At 36.7% G+C, this 20,199-nt stretch overlaps 2 protein-coding genes and 2 long non-coding RNA genes across 4 annotated transcripts; 3 read left to right on the plus strand and 1 right to left on the minus strand.

Moving 5' to 3' along the window:
• Positions 1 to 392: 392 nt before the first annotated feature.
• On the minus strand, positions 393 to 991 carry LOC124178386. Its single transcript, XR_006869795.1, has 2 exons — positions 807 to 991; positions 393 to 452 (listed from the first exon to the last, which is right to left on the minus strand). It is a non-coding gene; the product is annotated as an uncharacterized LOC124178386 (long non-coding RNA).
• Positions 992 to 9,515: 8,524 nt separating this feature from the next.
• LOC124178385 lies at positions 9,516 to 10,894 on the plus strand. Its single transcript, XR_006869794.1, has 3 exons — positions 9,516 to 10,343; positions 10,535 to 10,694; positions 10,795 to 10,894. It is a non-coding gene; the product is annotated as an uncharacterized LOC124178385 (long non-coding RNA).
• Positions 10,895 to 11,358: 464 nt separating this feature from the next.
• On the plus strand, positions 11,359 to 14,315 carry LOC124178368. The gene is made up of 2 exons (XM_046561642.1): positions 11,359 to 11,874; positions 12,044 to 14,315. The coding sequence occupies exons 1-2, from the start codon at positions 11,722 to 11,724 to the stop codon at positions 12,704 to 12,706; spliced, it is 816 nt and encodes a 271-aa protein (XP_046417598.1). The 5' UTR covers positions 11,359 to 11,721; the 3' UTR covers positions 12,707 to 14,315.
• Positions 14,316 to 17,934: 3,619 nt separating this feature from the next.
• On the plus strand, positions 17,935 to 19,582 carry LOC124178378. Its single transcript, XM_046561660.1, has 2 exons — positions 17,935 to 18,044; positions 19,126 to 19,582. Exon 2 carries the CDS (start codon positions 19,126 to 19,128, stop codon positions 19,420 to 19,422), a length of 297 nt encoding a protein of 98 aa, XP_046417616.1. The 5' UTR covers positions 17,935 to 18,044; the 3' UTR covers positions 19,423 to 19,582.
• Positions 19,583 to 20,199: the final 617 nt, after the last annotated feature.

Genomic DNA, 20,199 nt, shown 5'->3' on the forward strand with positions numbered 1-20,199 from the left:
GCCGACTCCTGAAGAGATAGAATGCATCGATGCCATGCACGATTTACTAAAACCAATGACAGATATACTTTATAGTGAATTAAAAAAAAAAAAAAAAAAGGACGGGTTGCACTCCGGGAGTGCCGGCAGAAGTGAAAACTTAAACATCAACGTTGTGCATTTTTGAATATGTTGGAATGGTTAAGGAGTAATTTCGCACGAATTGTTTTATTTATCAGTATAAAAGAACTATCATTTATGTGGTAAAATACAATATTCATTTATTGCGCTATCGTAGACAAACATGACAATTTATATTACATAAATAATATGCCCTTTGATTTTCACGATATCTTTTTCTTTTTTCTTCTCCTTTTTCTTCCTTCGAATCTTTTTTTTTTTTAAATTTTTTCTACGCTGACGCCATGCAAATTGATATTTCCGATTTTTATTCCTTTTTTTCTTTTGTTTTTCTGAAAAACGAATATTATTTATTATTATTTTATTTCATTTATTTTCATTTGAAATTATTTGTTTGGTATCGTATTTTTTATGATTTTATACGTAATACACGTTTTTACACTCGTTTAGCAAAGCACTGGATAAGCCAATGTGGTCAGTATCACAATTGATACTCCTAATATCAAGAACTAATAAGTTACGCGCGAATTGCTTTAATGTATTATTAAAAAAGAAACGATTTCCCTCAAATTGTCGCTAAAATTTGTCGCGCGTATATATAGGTTAACGCTATAAAGTATCAACATATTACAAATATTACATCTATAATGTGTAGGTACATATGTATATTTTTATAAAGTACTCACTTAATTTCTTTCGATATTTCTTCGTCCCTTTTTTCGTTAATAAATGCACTTTCTTCCATTTCCATCTTTTAAGCACTTTATATACACGAATTTCACAAGTATACAAACGATTGACACATCAGCAGTCACCATCTGTGGATGCGTGTAGCAGGCTGTAGTACAAACACACGCGCACAGGCGCCCAGCGCCACTTAAACGAGACAGACGGAGCAGGCATACATTTTCGCCGGACGGTAGAAAGAGAGGGGGATATTACCCCCTCTCCATCCGCCTTACGCTTTTTCGATCAGGCTACGGATCTGACGCGAATTTAACATTTTGTACCCATCTAAAAAAGTGCCAAGTGCCGCTAAAGAAGTTTTCACTTCAAAAAAAAAAAAAAAATATGCTACACTGTGAACTTCAGTACACGTTCATAAATATATCTTTTGAATGTAAAGTACCTTGAGAAGAGAATGGGAGTTGTTTCAGCTAGGAAGAGCTAAAGTTACGATGAAAGATTTTCGCTGCATAGTTTACAAAATTTGCAAATATCTCATTGTCAGTAATACGTTGTCATGAACGTTTCTTGGTTATAGGAGTCAAATGTCCGATGATCAATATCAAAGACACTTCGAAGTTCAGTTCAATCAATTTTTCTCAAATAACGGGAAACCTTATCAATTACGTAAGAAGTTTGTAGTCCCATCTATCTACATCTATTGACTTATAGTTTGATGACTTTCTATGGGTAATTTACAGTTACCTGAATCAAAAAGATACGAAATTTCAGTATCATATTTCAATTGAAAATTTATTGGAAGTCAGGTTTTTTTATCGTGAAACCACACTACAAAGCGTTTTTTACATCACGTCGATATTGACTACTCCACTAACAATTACCACAAAAACTGTAAATTGAAAAACTCTGATTTCTTAATTTTGTGTTTCTTTTTCAAAGCATGGATCGATCCACCAATTTAATTAAGGGGGTGCATCGGCTCTTCCAATTATCGCGAATGAGAGACAGAGAGGCACAAGATTGTTGTCCGCGCGACCGGTGCGAGAGAGAAATTGCGCGATCATAAGCGACCACTGATATATATTGTAACGATCTTAGCCGTTACGGAAATAAATATGGATCCGTGAGTTTGATTACCAAGCCAAAATCAAAGGCGTAAATAAAATGTCGTGAAAAAGCTTTAATTGCAAGATATGTGTTTCTCGTTTTAAGTCTGAAACAAGACTGTTTTTACAATAATGTTGGTTGACACAGCAACCTTATTCTTTTTAAAGACATAAGAGGTTTATAAACGTCTTTTATCTATGATGACTACTAGATCATTAAAAGGGGGCAAAACGAGTGATTTCACCCTTTGTAACGATATATACACCAGTGTAAGCGACGCAGCACACACGTAATATACATGCATACATCGTATGCCATGTGCTTTGCGTCTCTCCTCCGCTAGCCATTGATGGGGGACGAAGAGAGGGGCACGGGATTGTTGTCCGTGCGACAAATACGAGAGAAAAATTGTGCGAGTCACAGGTAATTCGGCCATTCCGGAAACTAGCGAATTTCACACCGGCGTACGTCACATGCGTAAGGTTCACTCGATCTGGCGGGAATAGCCTGTCAGTGTTTAACCATGTTGTCATCCTATGCGCCGTACTCAGGTCAAACTAGGAAATGGTGCTACATGTTTTTCAAGAGGCACAGATAGACATCACCAATAATATGTTATGGTGTTGGTGGATCAATTTAGTTGGGTTTTTGGAGTTTACTCCTTAACCCTCCGTAGACACACTATAATTTGCGCACCTCCCTAGACACACATGGGTCTTCGGTGTCCTACCGTTTTTTATCATACATAGGCTTGTTTCAAAAATCTGAAAAAATTCAAGAGAGTAGTTTGAGATCTATAGAAAGAGAGCATGCATTGGGTTATGGATGAAAATCAATCTGTATTATTGCTATTTAATTAATGGAAATAGAAACAAAATGCGAGAAATTCACGAATTCACTTAAAAAATCATAACTTTTAATGAAATTAATTGAAGAAAGTAATAATACCCGATATGTTACTTGACATATAGGAAATGAGGAAAAAAAATATAGCATTATGAAATTGTTATAAAAGTATAATTATTTGAATAATTGAAAAAGTACAATTTTTTCGAGCGAAAATTGCGAAATTATGGAGTCCTCGTCGTCGTCTGAGGAGCAAGCACCAAACAAATCCTCCTCAGGCGCTTCTTGCAACATTTGCTGTCGTACTACCTCTGTTCTATCCATCGCGTCTCTAATTTTATAAATTGAAAAAAATGTTTAAAACAATTTTTTTTATATGTACAATTTTTTTTATAAGTATAATTTATATATCAAACTTGTACTTATTTTTGAAGTCCCAAATAATGCACACAAACAAAAAAAATTTCGCGTTTTTATACTTCCGTAGACACACATGGGCCTCTCGTGTCCACTGACAAAGTAAACAGCTCGGTGACTCACCAAAAACTGAGGGCCATAGCCGCCTTTCGGTACCTGGGTGCTTTTTATTATTGGTTTACATGAAAATAGTTGATTATAATGATTTATTTTGCACTATTGTTGTATACAAATGATTGAAAACTGAAAGCAATCAATAACTATATACCTAAATATTTATGTAACAATGAAGAAAGGTCAATAATAAAATCAGATAATGGAGAAAAAATAAGTTCTATGTCGGTTCAAAGTGAAAACCGAGTTCTTCAAGTGCTGCCAAACGAAAGATCGGAAAAAGTACACATATCAATAAATACGATAATTTTTAAGGGAAAAGGTGATTGTCGGCTATTTTTTTTTTATCTTGATAGGCAGAGAAACAACGATGATTCGTAAATCTTCGAGTGTATTTTAACTCACATTTGGAATCTACAAGAAATTTTTTTTATCATCAATTGTCACAAAATGGCGAAGTTTTTAGCTTACTGTTGAAGCGCCTCGCCGCTGGAATCTCGAAGTAGCAGGAAAGATGAAGTGCGTAATTCGTGTCTGAAATGTAAAAACTAAAATTATTTTGAATTGACATATACTCATGTAATAAAATAATCATGTTAATTTTCGTTCAGAATTTTCTTTGTAAAAATCGTCACTTTTTACGTTCGAGCTCGACAATTAATATAATATCACAGTTCTTTTTCGGGTTGTTTTAGTACATAGATAATTAAATGATGTGGCAATTAAAAATAATTGTAGTTTTTACATTTCAGACACGTAATACGCACTCTAACTTTCCGGCCGATTCCAGACTCTAGCGGCGAGGCCCTTTAATGATCAGCCGTTGACTAAAGATACTCGTATATTCTTCAATCAACGGGTTAATTAATAACGGTGCCGTTTTGCAACAATTTGGTGATGAAATTTTTGCTCGAACCTTTCAAACATGTGTTAAAATACACCTGAAGTTTTAAGAAGCTTCGTTCTTTATTTCCTTATCTAAAATAAAACTACCGACAATCACCTTTTTTTGGCCTCTAAGTCAGAACACTGCGTTAAATACTGTCTCATATACGGAGCATCTCATTTCATCTCAATCAAAATTACCGCATCCATGATATGTTAATAGTTACTCTCAAATTTTTTTGACATCACATATATTAATATTGTAACGTTCTTTGACGTTACGGAAATAAATATGGATCCGCGAGTTTAATTATCAAGTCAAAAATCAAGAGCGTGAATAAAATGTTGTGAAAATGCTTCAATTGCGTAATATTTGTTTCTCGTTTAAAGTCTGAAACAAGACTGTTTTTACAATAATGTTGGTTAACGCAGCAACCTTATTCTTTTGAAAGACATAAGAGGTTTATAAACGTCTTTTATCTATGATGACTATAGATCATTAAAGAGGGGGCAAAACGGGTGATTTCACCCTGCGTAACAATATTATATGTGGATCGCATATAAATATTTACTTTTTGGTCTCTGCATCATTATGACATCTGATCTATTATATTATTATTCATGATCCACGTATACATTCTTTTCCCGGGTACCTATACTTTAATTAAATCACGTTTTTGCTACAAATTTTGGAAGAATCTTATTCTCATTATTAATTTCTTGTATGGCCGACAAGTCGGTAACGCTGTAACTCGGCAAGTACACACAGGCTAAGTATTGACTTGAGCTTACCATTACGAAGACTGTGTTACTCGGAAGCAGCCCCCTGACACACGCTGCTAAAAGTGGTTCGCAAAATGTCCCTCGATTCTGCCGCCAATTTCCACCACTAGTGGCGCTAGTAGTTGTCTGACATGCTTGCGCACGGTCAGCGAGGGCAGCGAGAGTGTCAGAAGTCTACTAGCGCCACGTAGAGGAACTAAAAAACGGGGACAAAATGCGTACAACTTTTTAGTATGCGAGCAGTGGCGAGTGTCAGGGGGCTGCTCGGAAGGTTATCGCGGTTATCGCAACCAGCATCATGTCGTGATCGGTAACTCTGATGTTCTGCAATAAGTTCCCGACTCTGCCGTTGTAACACCTCAGAGGGCGCAAGCGCGCGACGATTTACGGTTGTCACACGAAAGCCCATAATGGTGACTATCTTTGTATTCTTCCGTCAACACATCCGGTAACTCGTTCCAAACAAATCATTGTACAAAAAAAATGATCACATAGATACATACATAATACGTACGCTTGGGGACAATGAATCTGAGAGGGCTAATTTTTTACACTAGACAGTTATATTGGCAATACAGAGAAACCTACCTAGTTGGCCGAGCGCGAAACAAACTCAATCCCAATAAACATAACATAACCCATGACCGTTGTTAACGTGTCAATTCAGCAAATCATTATTCCCGCCAGCCCCTCAACACACGCTGCTGAAAGTGGTTCGCAAGATGTCCCTCGATTCTGCCGCCAATCTCCACCACTAGTGACGCTAGTAGTTGTCTGACAATCTTGCGCGCGGTCAGCGAGGGCAGCGAGCGTGTCAGAAGTCTACTAGCGCTACGTAGAGGAGCTAAAAAAAAAAGTGTGTGTGTCAGCTCCGACGCACGACTGGAGTTTACTCCTTACGAACGATAATTATGATATATATCGAATAGAAAAAGAGGGTAAATGAACGCATCTTCCAAAATGATAAGAGAAACAAACATATATCTATAATTATTCGGATTATTTGTATTACTTCAAAAATTTCCAAATTTTGAGTGCATATTCGTAATAAGTGACCGCAAAAAGCCCTGAGTACCAACTTTCGTTCCCGGTAAACGACATTTTACATTTTCGGTCCGCCATATTGGATCCGCCATCTTGAATTTTTAACTTTTGAGTGCGGATTCGTAATTGGCGACTCCGAAAACTTTCAAGTGCCAACTTTTGAGTACAGATTCGTAATTAGCGACCCCGAAAACCCCCGAGTACCAACTTTCGCTCTTGTCACACGACTTTTTACGTTTTGATCCGCGATATTGGATCCGCCATTTTGAATTTCCAACTTTTGAGTGTGGATTCGTAATCAGCGACCCTGAAAACCCCCGGGTGCCAATTTTCGCTCTTGTCGAACAACTTTTTGCGTTTTGGTCCGCCATATTGGATCCGCCATCGTGAATTTCCAACTTTTGAGTGCGGATTCGTAATCAGCGACCTTGAAAACCCCCGCGTACCAACTTTCGCTCTCGTCAAACGAGTTTTTGCACGTTTGGTCCGCCATATTGAATCCGCTATCTCGAATTTTCAAATTTTGAGTGCAGATTCGTAATCAGCGACCTCAGAAACCCGTGAGTACAAAATTCAAGTCGATAGTAAGTAAGAAAAAATGTGTGCCGCTAAGGGTTAATATAAGTAATGAAATTAATATACATATAAATATAAAATATATTAAATCAATTAATCAAAAATAATAAAAACACCAAATGTAAGATCTGGTTGTTCGTATTTGAAATGTATATTATTCATAAATGTAAACGATAAGCTTACCAATTAACCGCATTCATGTGTTTTTCGGATTCTTCTTCATTATCATCTAAATCAATTTTTTCCGTATTTTCAAATATTTTGACGTGATAACGTCACGTCTTATAAATTCATACGCATGCACACAAACACACGTACAAACATACGTACACATTCACCTCTCAGACCAGAGGTAATGAACTATACAGTGAGACTACGAAGCACCGCACAAAGAGGAGACCCCAAGTATAGGATACGCTGTGTAATGTATTTCATCTCATTCTTTTGCACGTTCAATATATATGTTTGTCTCTTTCTATAATGCCTCAAGTTTTCGAGTTACACTTGATTTTACTCCTCATATAATTTCCGTACCGGGCCCTACAACTCAAATCGTTTCTTAAGGAGTAAACTCCAAAAACGGGGACAAAACGCGAGCAGTGGTGAGTGTCAGGAGGCTGATCCCCGCGGTATTTTAAGGTTAGATTCGACGGTCATGGGTTATGTTATGTTTATCAAGATTGAGTTTGTTTCGCGCTCAGCTGACTATGGCGCTGTAGGTTTCTCTGTGTCGCCAATATAACTGTCTTGTGTAAAAATTAAAACGTCTCAGATCAACGTTACCAACTGTACCATGATTGTTGTAGATGTAGCATAATTCTGGTGTACGTACAATGTAGCATAACGCTTGCACAATATAATGCAAATCTACTATAATTTTCGTAAGACCAAATGAAAACAACATATGCAAATTGTAAAAAAATGTATGGTATAAGTTGAAAAAGAAAGAGAGAGAGTAGACGTTTATTTTACATACAATTGCAGCGATACTAGCGAGAAACGAAGTAATGATAAGGTAATATTGTGGGAGATCTGTTCAAGCAGGACCAGGATCCCGGTCCCTTACTTGTGGCACATGCCCCCAGAGGGTGATAGCCAAGATGGTACCTACCACGCCATCTGGAGGAGAACATACCTCCCTAAATATTATCTTAGTAATGACAGATAGTCTTTCAACCTGTAACGTAAATAAACTTTATAGTCCGATTTATTGATATTCATGGCAAAAAAATGCATGAATTGAAGTTTTTTGTGGTTTTTATTGAAAGTAAACAAAAGTATGATAAGTTTCTTGTTAGTACCATAATTTTACGGCCCTGATACTATAATTTAGTCTGTCAAGGTTGGGAACACTGTCTCAGATTCAATATCCCCAAGTGTACGTATAGTAATGTTCATTGATGCATGTACCGTGGCTAACTTTATTTTTTTGACTTTTGTTTCATTTCTAATCGTGTTGTATGTGTCTATGGCTGGCAAAGCAGATAACAGAAGCTGAAAAACCAGAACGAGAGGTGCGAGAGTACGAGATCTGAGATTATACGGATGACAGCGGCGAGAGGCTGTTGTCGTGGTTTCTCAGCTTCTGCTGTCATCTGTATCTGTGTGTGTGTGGGTGCGTAACAAAAGACAAAAATGAATTCGTCAGGTCCTGTAAGTATAAAATTCTTCAGAATACGAAATTCATTTATTTAATTGTTCGTTGTAGTTGTGTTGAAGTGGAAATAATTAAAACTTTCGTCACGTTTGACCTAATATTACCCAATTTCTAACCTATAATTCAAGAATATTCATATTCATAACCTCTTATTTGCAGCCTAACGTAAGCATGTAAACAATACATATGCTTGTGTGAGTAATACGATTCCGTCTCTGTCAGCGTCGGGTGTCCTATGACACGGAATGCACAGGCCCGGAAGTGCCCGGAAGGCCCAATCACAGCGCATTTCAAATTCAGCGCTACAGGGAACTATCGCAATTTGCCGGCGATCGTTCCGTCCGTGTCATTTCCGTATCATGGGACAGTAGTGTAACATCCGACCGGAACATCCGTATGTTTTATCGACTATTATTACTGCATGTTACTTTTATCAACTAACCAAACTCGAAGTACGAGAATCTGGTAACCATAAGGAATTAAAACAACTGTCTAACTATTTGGAATATCCCTAAATGGAAATAACTATGAAATTCACTAACCAAGGCTTAAAAACCATGTTACGAGATCTTCGCACTACAGAGAGCTATAATATTATTATATGTTATTATATATCACTATCATATTAACACCATAATTAACTAACACGATTATATCCAATTATCATATAGCACTCGACAATGCCATTTGTGCATTCGAAGCTGAGAGCTATACTATAAGCAACTTACGCTTTACCATATAGCCTGGAGTATAGAAGACTGTAAAACGATAGATAAATGTATAACCAATATAATATAAAGATAGCACTGCTGCAATAACCCATAAAACCAGAGACTGCAAAATCTTCAAAACCGTGAATACTAATTATCCAGCATGAACTATACCTTCCTCCGTAACGCCGTATTGTAGGCAACACGCGCAACGTTTTGAAGGCAATGCAGATCTCCAATGTGAAGCCATACAGAGCTTCACCTAGAGAATACATTAGGAAACTTACCGGCGAAACGAGCAACGGTAAATCAACTCGCACTAAACTCAAAGATGCATACGTGGCAACGCCCAATGACAGGCAACCAACAAGTATAAAGAAAACGTTCTAGAAGCTTCCAAGCCGATTTATATCAATATAAGAATTAACAATTACAGAAGAGAATTATATACAAAAAGCACACATGTAAACCTGCTCTAAAGCTATGAATTATCAAAACTATTAAATACCCTAAATCTGTTAAGATAGCTATAACACAAACACCTAAGAATATTCGCAGCAGCGCGATTCTAATAATGTTAAGCAAATAGCAACTACGTTTTATAAACAATCGCTATTGTACTACAGGTGAATAACGACAGTAATCGATTATAATACATATGTAATTTTATATAGATACACGCTATAAAACTAACAAACGACGGGTAACCAATATGACATATGGACTTTGTAACGAGCAAGATAGTAAAAATATTAAGAAGTAAACAGGAAGAAGCTCAGTAGCCGAGGGGCCAAGGGGGGCTTGCGCCTCAACAACAAAACTCACGCAGAAGGGAAAATTACATAACAAAGTCCCCGCACCTACACCACCGCACCAGTGCAGCGTTATACCATATGTAAAAACTTACAATACAGTAATAGCTAATGAACTAAGATCACAGGCGTGCATGCGGCGAAGATGTCGTGTCCTGATTAGAATTCCTGGAAAAAGGGGGAGGTGCGCAAAGGTGACAAAAAATCTAAAGAGGGGGATCGTTTTGCGCAACGATCGACCCCTATAAAAACGGCCACCGATCACTCGATCGTCCTCTTGGTTTCTACCACCAGATTCGTCATCTTGTTCCGGTACAGTCTCGTGGTAAAATCCTTTTGCCTTTTGCATTTAAACTTTTCATACAACGTTACTCTGCCCAAAAGTCCAGCGAGCTTTCAGCTCCATTTTGTCATATTAAGTTTAAGATCTTACACTGTGTAACTCCGTTTTGTGACTTGAAATATTAAACTTATAAAATAAATCGAAGTTAATCAAAGTATTCAAATACATTAGAGTCAGTTATTCCGTTAAATCCTCTCACCAATCTACGCTGCAACTCGTCACATCCAGAGTATTCTCAAGAGGTAAGCCAATTAATTAAATCTTTTATCCAATAATTACTTCTCCTTCGGTTCGTTCGATTAGAGCGACAGAATGCCCGTTGTCCGGTGTATTTCAATACTTAAACGGTAATTGGTAACCCAAACTACTGATGTGAGTCTAGCTGTGGCTGTGTGAATGATTCCGGTGTCTAACATCTGGAAATTTTCACCAGGTACCGTTCGACGTCACAGTAGGAAAAATGCATCCCGTAAATCAGCGGAGCCGGAACGCCTCTGATTGGGGCTTGAAAAGTCACTGGATTCCGGGTTCGTGGACACGGAACAAATTCCGGACTATGGGACGGCAGCCTCGCTCTGGACCGATAGCTATATGTATATTAAATATAATAGTCTCCATGATGCCGCACATATTTACGTTTATTATAATTATTATAATTTTGGTCACTATATCACTGTATTACTATATTTAAAGGATCAGAACGTCCGGAGCGACGCTGGTGATAAAACCGTGCACTATTAAATCTCGGAGTTTCGTGGACGCCTGTTCTGCCTTCCCGCCTTAGAGATTGGACCAGCCCCCTGCAACTAGATCGAGCGAAAAAGTAAAAAGAGTAACCTAGTATGTCACATAATTTTAGTTCTTATTGAAGGCGCTAGTAGTGCAGTTGCACGGGTTGCACCACTGTATCAGTGGGTTGCAGTCTGTAAAGGCCGTAAAGGTAATCGCGCAAACCGTGCAACTGTACTACTAACGCTCTCTACCGAGTGCGACAACATAGACTCGTTTTCTGAAACACGGAGTGACAGGGGGCTGGATTGGACTCTTGTACCCTAGTCTCCGTGGTCAACTGGTTCGCCGGCTATAGACACATAAAACACGAGAAGAAAGGAGATAAAAGTCGAAAAAATAAAGTTAGCCACGGTGCATGCATCAATTACTGTACATACATACGTAACCGTTGCTGAGAACACAACCGTCCCCTTCCACTTATTTGAGAACTCTGATAGCATTGCATTACCACAGCAAGAAAAATAAATGTTGCCACACAATTGACTAGTAGGAGTGGTAGTATTGATATAATAATAGGAAACATTGAAAATTTGTTTGCTTTCTATCTCGAGAGTGCGCTGGTGGTGCGCTGCGATAAAATTGTGTTACCAACAAACGTGAAGGAAAACTCAAAAGTTCTACTATCCTTTGGTTATTTCATCACCCAGCTCGATTCAAGTGGTAATGCTTACAATCTGTGTCGAATCAAGAATCCTGTCCTAAACTGTCCTAAAGCAGTGAGTGTCACCCCACTGCACTAATCTTCAGTTGAATGAGCCTCTAGTTTGAAATAGGCAGAAATACTTAACTGAAATATTTTGCTGTTGTGTGGTTCGTAATGAAAGAGTAATGACCGGGTGTTCAGTTCGAGGATGTTCGAATTCCCGAGAAAAAGGTTTTCTAATGAAAACATTACCAACCGATCCAGATAGGAGAAGACTTTGGCTGACAGCTATCAATCGGCCTGCTCTTATGAAGAGTAAAGCACCTGCTTTATGTGAGGTATGCGAATGTATGTATGTGTATATCTTTCCATCATACGACATTCAGTAAAAATATGTTACTGACTAGAACCATAGTCTTGTACACAAGACCGTGATCAGAACTGTATAAGCTGAAAGTATTTAGTTGCTTACAATAAAGTTAATGCATTCTGCCCCACAAATGCCAGGTACATTTTGACAATGATTGCTGGGAAATGCCGGGTGTTGGTGGGAAACGGAAGCTGAAAGATGATGCAATGCCAACCCTCTTCCTGAATTACGTTGGCAGAAAACAGCGTGATGATGTGCCAATTGTTACTCCACCTCCAAATTATGTATTCGAAGTAATGGTTCCCGACCTAATCATCCAAACAGACATGACCAGGGTGAACCAGCAACACGCAGTTATTACTCCATCTTCAAACTATGTATATGAAGTGATGGTTCCAGAACTAATCGTCAAGGCAGATGTGAACAAGTCGACAGAAGAACCAAAACCTCAAAGTTCAAACACAGATCACGAACATTGTAATAAATTATATGACAGATGCTACCAAAGATTGATGTACTTAAAAAAAAAATTAAAAGCGTATCGAGCTGAAAATAAGCGGTTGCGAGCCTTGACTTGTGATGGAGATACATGTAAAGGCATCCTGAATGATGCCGAGATAGAAATACTTGAAAAAAGATATAAGAGGTGTGAGAAGTGGTCCAAAGATACATTAGAACAAGCTTTGTGGCTCAAGTTAGCGTGTGGAAATGCTGGATACACTCAACTAAGAAAACAAAATATTCCACTGCCATCACTGCAAACACTAGCCCACATGCGACACGTTGAATTTGACTGCTGAATTAAAATACAGTAGAATCTCAATTAATCTATTCTATAAAACTTCACACAATAGAAATAAAACACTACTTTTTATGTCATGGTTGCATGTTGCAAACAACATATTGTTTGTTATAAAATGTAAAGCAAGGCAACAAATTAAATTACATTTCACTTTTTGTCATCCAAGTACAAATAAGATCTTGAAATTCAGTAGTCACTGCGTGATGGATGGAAAGGAAAAATCATAAAGTAATAAGTAACAAAGTTCTATAAATCAAGATTCATCATTTACTGTATGAAACGAAATGACTGTACATCATACTGAGACCCTGGTTTGATTACATTGATAACAACGGGTATGTGGGATAATTGTTTTTTACTACTGAACACGATAATGAGATCAAATTACAAGATACTAAGTTACTAAAGATCACGGAAATGATAGCCAGATTTCCCATAATGAGTTTGCAACTTGGTGCTAGTAAGAACAAAAGCAACTACATGGTTCACAGTTGGATCAGAGATTAAAGCAGCTAAACCTAGATAGTGATCTATACAGAGTGTTTCTATCGAAGTGCTAACAAGATAGCATAGGATTTAAAAAAAAGGAAAGAATCTAGCCAAAAAAATTTCGGTTTAGAAAATTACATAATGAGATAGATTCAGACAAAATATTAATCATTTTGCATCGCTTGCCAATAGGGATCTAGATACAATAAATCAACACAATGCATACGTTCACAAACACAATACGTAGAATTTTTACGTGTGGATTAATTTATATTCCGTTTTCATTGCAGTCTCAGTTGTAAAATGGTGAACTCATAGGTTTATTGGCATTGTAAAGCATATTGTTCAAAAGGGAAGTCAAATTCTTTAAAGCTTACTTTGGACTCACAAGGAAACAGAAAAATTTATTTTACATTTTGAATAAACGTTAAAGACTATCAGTTATTTGATAGGATTGATTGTTACTCCTACTACTCCATGTCAATTACATTTCTAACTCTTAAGTTTACTTTTTTCGTTCTCACCCTGATACATCTCCAAATCATCACAATATAAGGTTATTAAATATAATTGACGTCTGTAAATATTGTAAATCAGATGTTATGCAAATAATTATTTGATATATGAACTATCATATCATTTCCGAACAATGTGACTTATATAGGGCATTCCATGCCAACTCAAACAATGTTGAACCCTCATCACTTTTGATATTGTTCAAAAAAATTTTACCAGATTGTCCCAACTCCAAAACAGTACCCAGAATTGTTTCAGATTTTTTTGAGTAAATTTGTATTACTGATTATTTTCGAAAAACAACATGTCTTATACCGTAAATTGAAAATTTGAAAAAATATTCAAAAACCTTGTGTCAAGTATAAAAATTGTTAGGCCTAGACCCAGCATAGGCTGGTGATCCCTTCTGCTCTTTTCTGAGCTTTCTAAAGAAATAAAAAAGAATTGAAAAAATTATCAGAATATACATTAGAGTGGTATTTTTATTAATTTAATTTTTTTCTTCTTACGTACCCGTTGAAGTTAGTTGTTGGCCTCAAACGAAGCTTTGTAAAACCGGAATTCTGTATCAAAATACTAAAGGATGACTCGTCCAGTTTAAATGTTTCAAACATTAACCGCCATAACTCGAAAACTATCCCAGTTGGGAAGCTGTTTTTAGTTTCATATTATAAATAATGAAATTTTCTAAAAAAAAAAAAGATCCAGACTACTATACACCTAATTATTCATCTTCTATTCGATTCGAACGTGTGTAAAGTGGATGGAAAGTTGCTCAATTCGAGTGGAGACTTCATTACTTCCCTAGGGAAGTAATATGCAATATAACAAAACTGAATGATTTTATTTATGAATCAGTGTTTTTACATTTGATTTATATAAGTAAAATCAAATATGAAACGTAATTATTTTATTTTTCCCTACATCATACATGCACAAAAAAGGGCCTATACGTGCACTTATTGAAAACAGTACTGTGTGTAACAGGAGGAGCAGGCAATTACTTACTACTCGTATAAGATGATGATGCTCAAGTCGAAGTCGCGGTTGCCGAGGACACCCGGCATAATCTTACCCAAGTTAGACATGGCCCATTTCCCTCCTTTGTTGCACGATGTACTATTATAGATTTCCGGCAGGAACAGGATATGTATATTTCGTTCAGCTACCATTATTTTTCGAGTTAACTATTCACACCAAATGAGAGAAAGCTCGGGATTGTCACGGTATTGTAGTTTGCAAATAATGATTCAAGCAAAATTCAAAGATAAATTTACTTTTGCGAAAAACCATAGTTCATACGTAAATTCGGAAGTTAGGTATCAAAGAGATCGATAACGCGATTCTTAGAATACTATTTTGAAGAAATTATTACTGACACGATCTCTTTTACTTTTATTTTAAGGATCGGTATTTGTCCTCACAACATATAGTCTTCTCGGAAATCGGTTACAACGATATGTTTGACATATTGTCTTAAAATCTAATTGAAAGTATGACAATTCATACATATCTTCGAAATTTACGAAAGCAAATATCCATTTATTATTTCTCCCTTCCCCAATGTCCCTATTTTCAATATATTCTGTAAATATGAAATTTTGTTTCTGAATAATCCAAAAGTGTTGCATGAACTCTGAAAATATTAGATATATTTTGATACAACTTCGTAAATCTTACAATTATCTATAGTACTATAATTTCTTTGTAAACTTGGCTACCAAGTTGTCCAGAGCTACTGCAAGTTCCACACAACATAATGCAAAGTTAACCGATAGAGATTCTTCCTTTTTCAGCTTATCGCAGTTTACTGAAAATGTTTTGCAGTGATAAAAATAATCATGCGATTCTGTTCATGCAGTGTTTCGCGTATCATGCCACATGAAGTACCTTGCTACTTTCATTTCGACGATCGGGGTCGCGGCTTTTTTTACTTCTCTCGCACTTGCCCATTTATACGTGGCACAATTTTTTTCGAGTCGCCGTGTGTATCTCTCACGCACGTCTTTATTCACTACACGCGTACAATAAATCCCGCGTCAATAATAAAATACAGCGTATTGCAAATATTCTATATTCACCGTACGTGATCTTCAAATCATCTGATAGCCAATAGAATCCTGACGTACCGGTATCCTTAGTATTGGCCTGTAACATAATCTACAACATGCACATACAAAGAAAGAAAATTGATCGTAATTGTTGAATGTACAATTTGACAAAGTTTATCATTACATGAACTGTGGTATTGCTAGAAGTGGCGAATAACTTTATAGTTAATCCAACGATCCAAACCTCTTATATTCTCGCAGCGTGTAATCATTATTGTGCCGAAAAGCTGTTGATTTTTCTCGGTATTTTCTTACCAGAAAGTTGTGTAATCGCTTGCATCGATTACTATAACTAATTTCCGGTTCGTGAAGTATATATCATCTCAATCTTGAATATTATATATTCAAAATTTTTTGGTAACTGATTATGTCATGTCCTTCAAATTTGTCAGGTGTAAATTTCACGTAACAGCAATGAGAGTGAGGATGTTAATAATGATAAATACGCACGGAGCACGGTGAAAGTTGGGCGAAAAGCGAATTACACGCACGTGCATTGATGAGCATCTGAAAGTGTGATTGAAATGATTGAATTTAGACTATAAATTCTGAGCTTGACATTGGTTCGAAATTATTTTTTATCGATGCTTGGCACGCAGCAAAGGCTGTGGAACTCAAAAGTACTCGCAATTCGCAGCTTTCTCCAAGTTCATTCTGGGTCAAAATCACGGTTACACGAGTTCCGTGATATCTTTACTAAAGTTTTAACTGTAATTATCAACCAAGTAGGTTTATGCATCCCCAAGTGGCACATCAACGTCGCCTAGAATTATTTTCAACTTATTGTTGGCGAACAATTGCTGAATCACCTAATTCAGATGATAAAAAGTGCTCATATTTCAAGGTTGCGATAATTAATTGAGTGCCATCTATGAATACACTATCTCGTCTGAAAAAATCAAGCGGTAATCAAAATAGGAACCTACCGGCAGTTGACCTAGATAGTATGCAAATTCTCATGTCTTATGTGTCCGTGTAGGAATTCCGTATTTTAGTTTTCACGTTTCCGGTACGAGTGCTAATAGATTAAATTCCAAATATCCGCACATCCCTGCAGACAGTGATCTTTTTTTTCTATATAAGATTATTTACAACCACTAACATACATGACAGCCAGTAGTACAACAGTTAAATACAAGTCGGTAGGAAATTTTTCATGGGATGGTCAAAAGAAAGTATCTGCAGTTTCGGATAACTCGACGTGGTTTTTGAAGTATCGCTCGTTTCTAAGAAGTATTATTTATTGAGTTCTCGACAACTTAACAATATTTTGTTGCTGTCGGTCATTTTGGTTTCCAATTTGATATAATTTAACAGGACGGGCATGTACAAGTGGCACAATGTTGACATAAGATCGTTCTTTTGTGTAGTTTTATGGAATTCTGCGTTGTTCTACAGAGAGTCGCATAATGGCTCATGAAAGTATCAAGCCATACTCCACGCATGTTACTCAACTTGATGTTTTTTTGGTATCTTGAACATGCGTGATATGCTGTACGCATAACGACTGACAGAATTAAATTATAATGTAATAATTTAGTAAAAAAGTATTCAAAAGTCACTCGTCCTGAAGCCAACATCACAATAGCACTTCAAAAATTGTATTGTTTAATTACCGAAGTAGATAAATAATTTTTTCAAACATGCGAACATGAAAGCTACGGATAATATTAATTGAAACATTGAAAACATACATGTGGCTAGAGCTCAATTAAACGTAACGTTTTAACAAAAGGTGTGATTTAGCAATGGATTGTAATTTATAGTTTTTTTAATGTATTTAAAGTAATACACATAACGCATTAAAGATATTGGAAAGTAGCGAAAATAGTCGGCTGCTGTGCGAAGACGTATATTTGAATTTTAGAGATCTACCATCGAGTGAAATCCCGCAGGCCTTGGTGACTAAACTGCCATAATGACGGATTAAAATCAAGCGCGAAGCAAGTTCAGAATAAATCTGAACGTCTCTGTATCACGAAACCTACACGGTAGGTCTTCGCAATATCTAAATTCCTGAGGCAAGTAAGAGGACGTCATTTGGACGTGCAGACGAAGTGAACGCAATAAGCAAAGAACCTCGGATAGCCGGAGAAGAGAACCGGTACCCTCCACTAAGCCGACTTCAACCGAGTTTCGGCTTGGATATAAAAGCTACCTCCAGGTATGCTCCGTTTAGTTTCGTTCCAGTACATCTGATCATAAGTCCGAATACGTAAAGTGAGTACCTTAGCCAAATATTATGCTGATTGATGCATCAACATCCGGTTACCAACGTAGAACGTGTTTCTAACAATGTTAAAAAGTGGTATCAATTTATGTGTGATTATAATATGCAAGCTAATACGCTATAGTGAAGGATTACATAGAAATTGGGCGAATGTTAATTTCATTTCTTCATTATTCAAATCTAGGGAAAAAACAGTTTCCGTTTGATAAATTACATCACCAGTAAAAGAAACGTCATCCGGATTTAATACGAGTCAATCGAATTCTTTGACACAATTATAGTCAATTCTTTGGAAGTGCTTGTGTAGCTACAGAACACAAAGTGACCAGTACATGGTCACGTGACATACACTTTTATCCAGATATTTCTTCTTATTTATACTAGAATCTTGGGGTAAAATAACCATGGTTCAATAACTGTATATTTCCCGAGTTATTTCCATATTTTCACGGTTGTCCGTTACGTGCAGGGAATATTTAAACCCGCTCTGGATGATGAATATGATACTTTACTGTCGACATCGAAAGTCGAGATATTTTTAACATGCGAATCCCAGCTATTATACTAATTCATATTTTGTCATTAAAATAGAGAAAGTTGAATATTGAATACGTGATAGTCTCACCACGGTGAAAGTATTGTATCTTCACTGGGCAATTCGCTCACGATTATCTTACCTCGGTTATTGCTAAATCAGAACATGCATTCATTTTTCCAACGTCCATCATTACGACATTATCGGTAATAGTTTGAACAACAGCAGCTTTTGTGGTTTACTTCGTGATATTCACTGTAATCACGTATCCTATATAGCATGCAGATTGTCGCGGTTCGCACTTTCGCTACTTTGCTTACTGTGCAACTTATCTCACGATTAAATATACTATTCAAACTTACATCTAATGCACAATGGGGAAAAATGGCTTTGGAAAAATTCGAAGGAAAAACGACCGTTGAATGAGGACATTTTTTTCCTTCTACATTTCAGTTTTTCGGCCCATTTTTAAACTCGCGGGCCACGGAAATAATTATTTCTTTTGCTTGCACCATTGACCTTTACTTATGTTTCAGATGAATACGTACGTGCTCTTTTTGGTTGCGGCATTGGGCGTTCTATCAATAGCAACTGCATTTCCGCAGAAGGAGGGGCAAATCTTCAGTAACGAAGCAATAAAGCAGGCCCAAAACACTTTCCTAATCCCCAAAGATGCTACCATCCAGAAGGTCCAGGAAGGCATTGAGTTGGCAGCTTACGAATCGATCCCTGGCGACCAGAAGATCAACCTTTTCGAAATCCTTGGCGAACAGTTCCCTCCTGAGGTCGTAAATAATCTTCAAGCGCAAGTTGACCAAGTTGGACGCAACTGATTATTATTCAAGACGCAGCCTATTCGACTAGCTACATAAGATGGTCGACTTGATATCAACCTGCACTCAATTATCGTATTTATTCATTAAGTCATGCCCTGTACGATCACGAGTTGTATACCTTTTATATTTTCGTAAATAAATATGTACAAATTTTTAACCGATTGACAATCGTATCGCCAAACTTTTCAAAATTTATGCGAAAACAAAAAACAAAAAACAAAAACGAAAAATCTCACAATGAAACAAAAAAAAAACTGATATTGTGATAAATCAATCATGCGATAATTGACTCCAAAATGAAAAATTAATTTCAACGGCGTTATGAAATAAATACATAAAAATACGTAGATATTTTGTCAAATAATGTATCTAACTTGGCAATTCTGTCCCGAGAAAGTTACCGCACAGTTTAAAAGGTACACTTTCACTTCATGCCATGCAAGTGTAGTTAAGCAACACTTCGATCTTTCGCGTCATATTGATGCACGGCGTCGGTAATTATTTTTTGAAGACAAATAATGCAAGTTATATAACTGAGTATGAATTATGTACTTGGATGAGAAGCTTGAATATCACGTTACGGTGTTATCGATATTAATTAGTGATAAATAATCAATAAACTAACTTGAATGTACTAGATTTGATTTGTAGTCAAAGTTATTTTGCACGGAAAGACGGAGATCGAGATTTTAATTCAAACAGATTTGATATCTACGAATCTACATAAATTGAGGAATTTCAGCTATTTTCACCTATTTCGAAATCAGAAAATTA

Source organism: Neodiprion fabricii, chromosome 3, assembly GCF_021155785.1.
Source record: "Neodiprion fabricii isolate iyNeoFabr1 chromosome 3, iyNeoFabr1.1, whole genome shotgun sequence".
NCBI classification, from domain to species: domain Eukaryota; kingdom Metazoa; phylum Arthropoda; class Insecta; order Hymenoptera; family Diprionidae; genus Neodiprion; species Neodiprion fabricii.

Bases quoted from the DNA above. Each gene is read 5' to 3' on its own strand.
- LOC124178368 (XM_046561642.1), top strand. From the start codon at position 11,722: ATGACCGGGTGTTCAGTTCGAGGATGTTCGAATTCCCGAGAAAAAGGT. The intron at 11,875-12,043 runs GTATGCGAATGT...CACAAATGCCAG, and splicing joins AAGCACCTGCTTTATGTGAG to GTACATTTTGACAATGATTG.
- LOC124178378 (XM_046561660.1), top strand. From the start codon at position 19,126: ATGAATACGTACGTGCTCTTTTTGGTTGCGGCATTGGGCGTTCTATCA.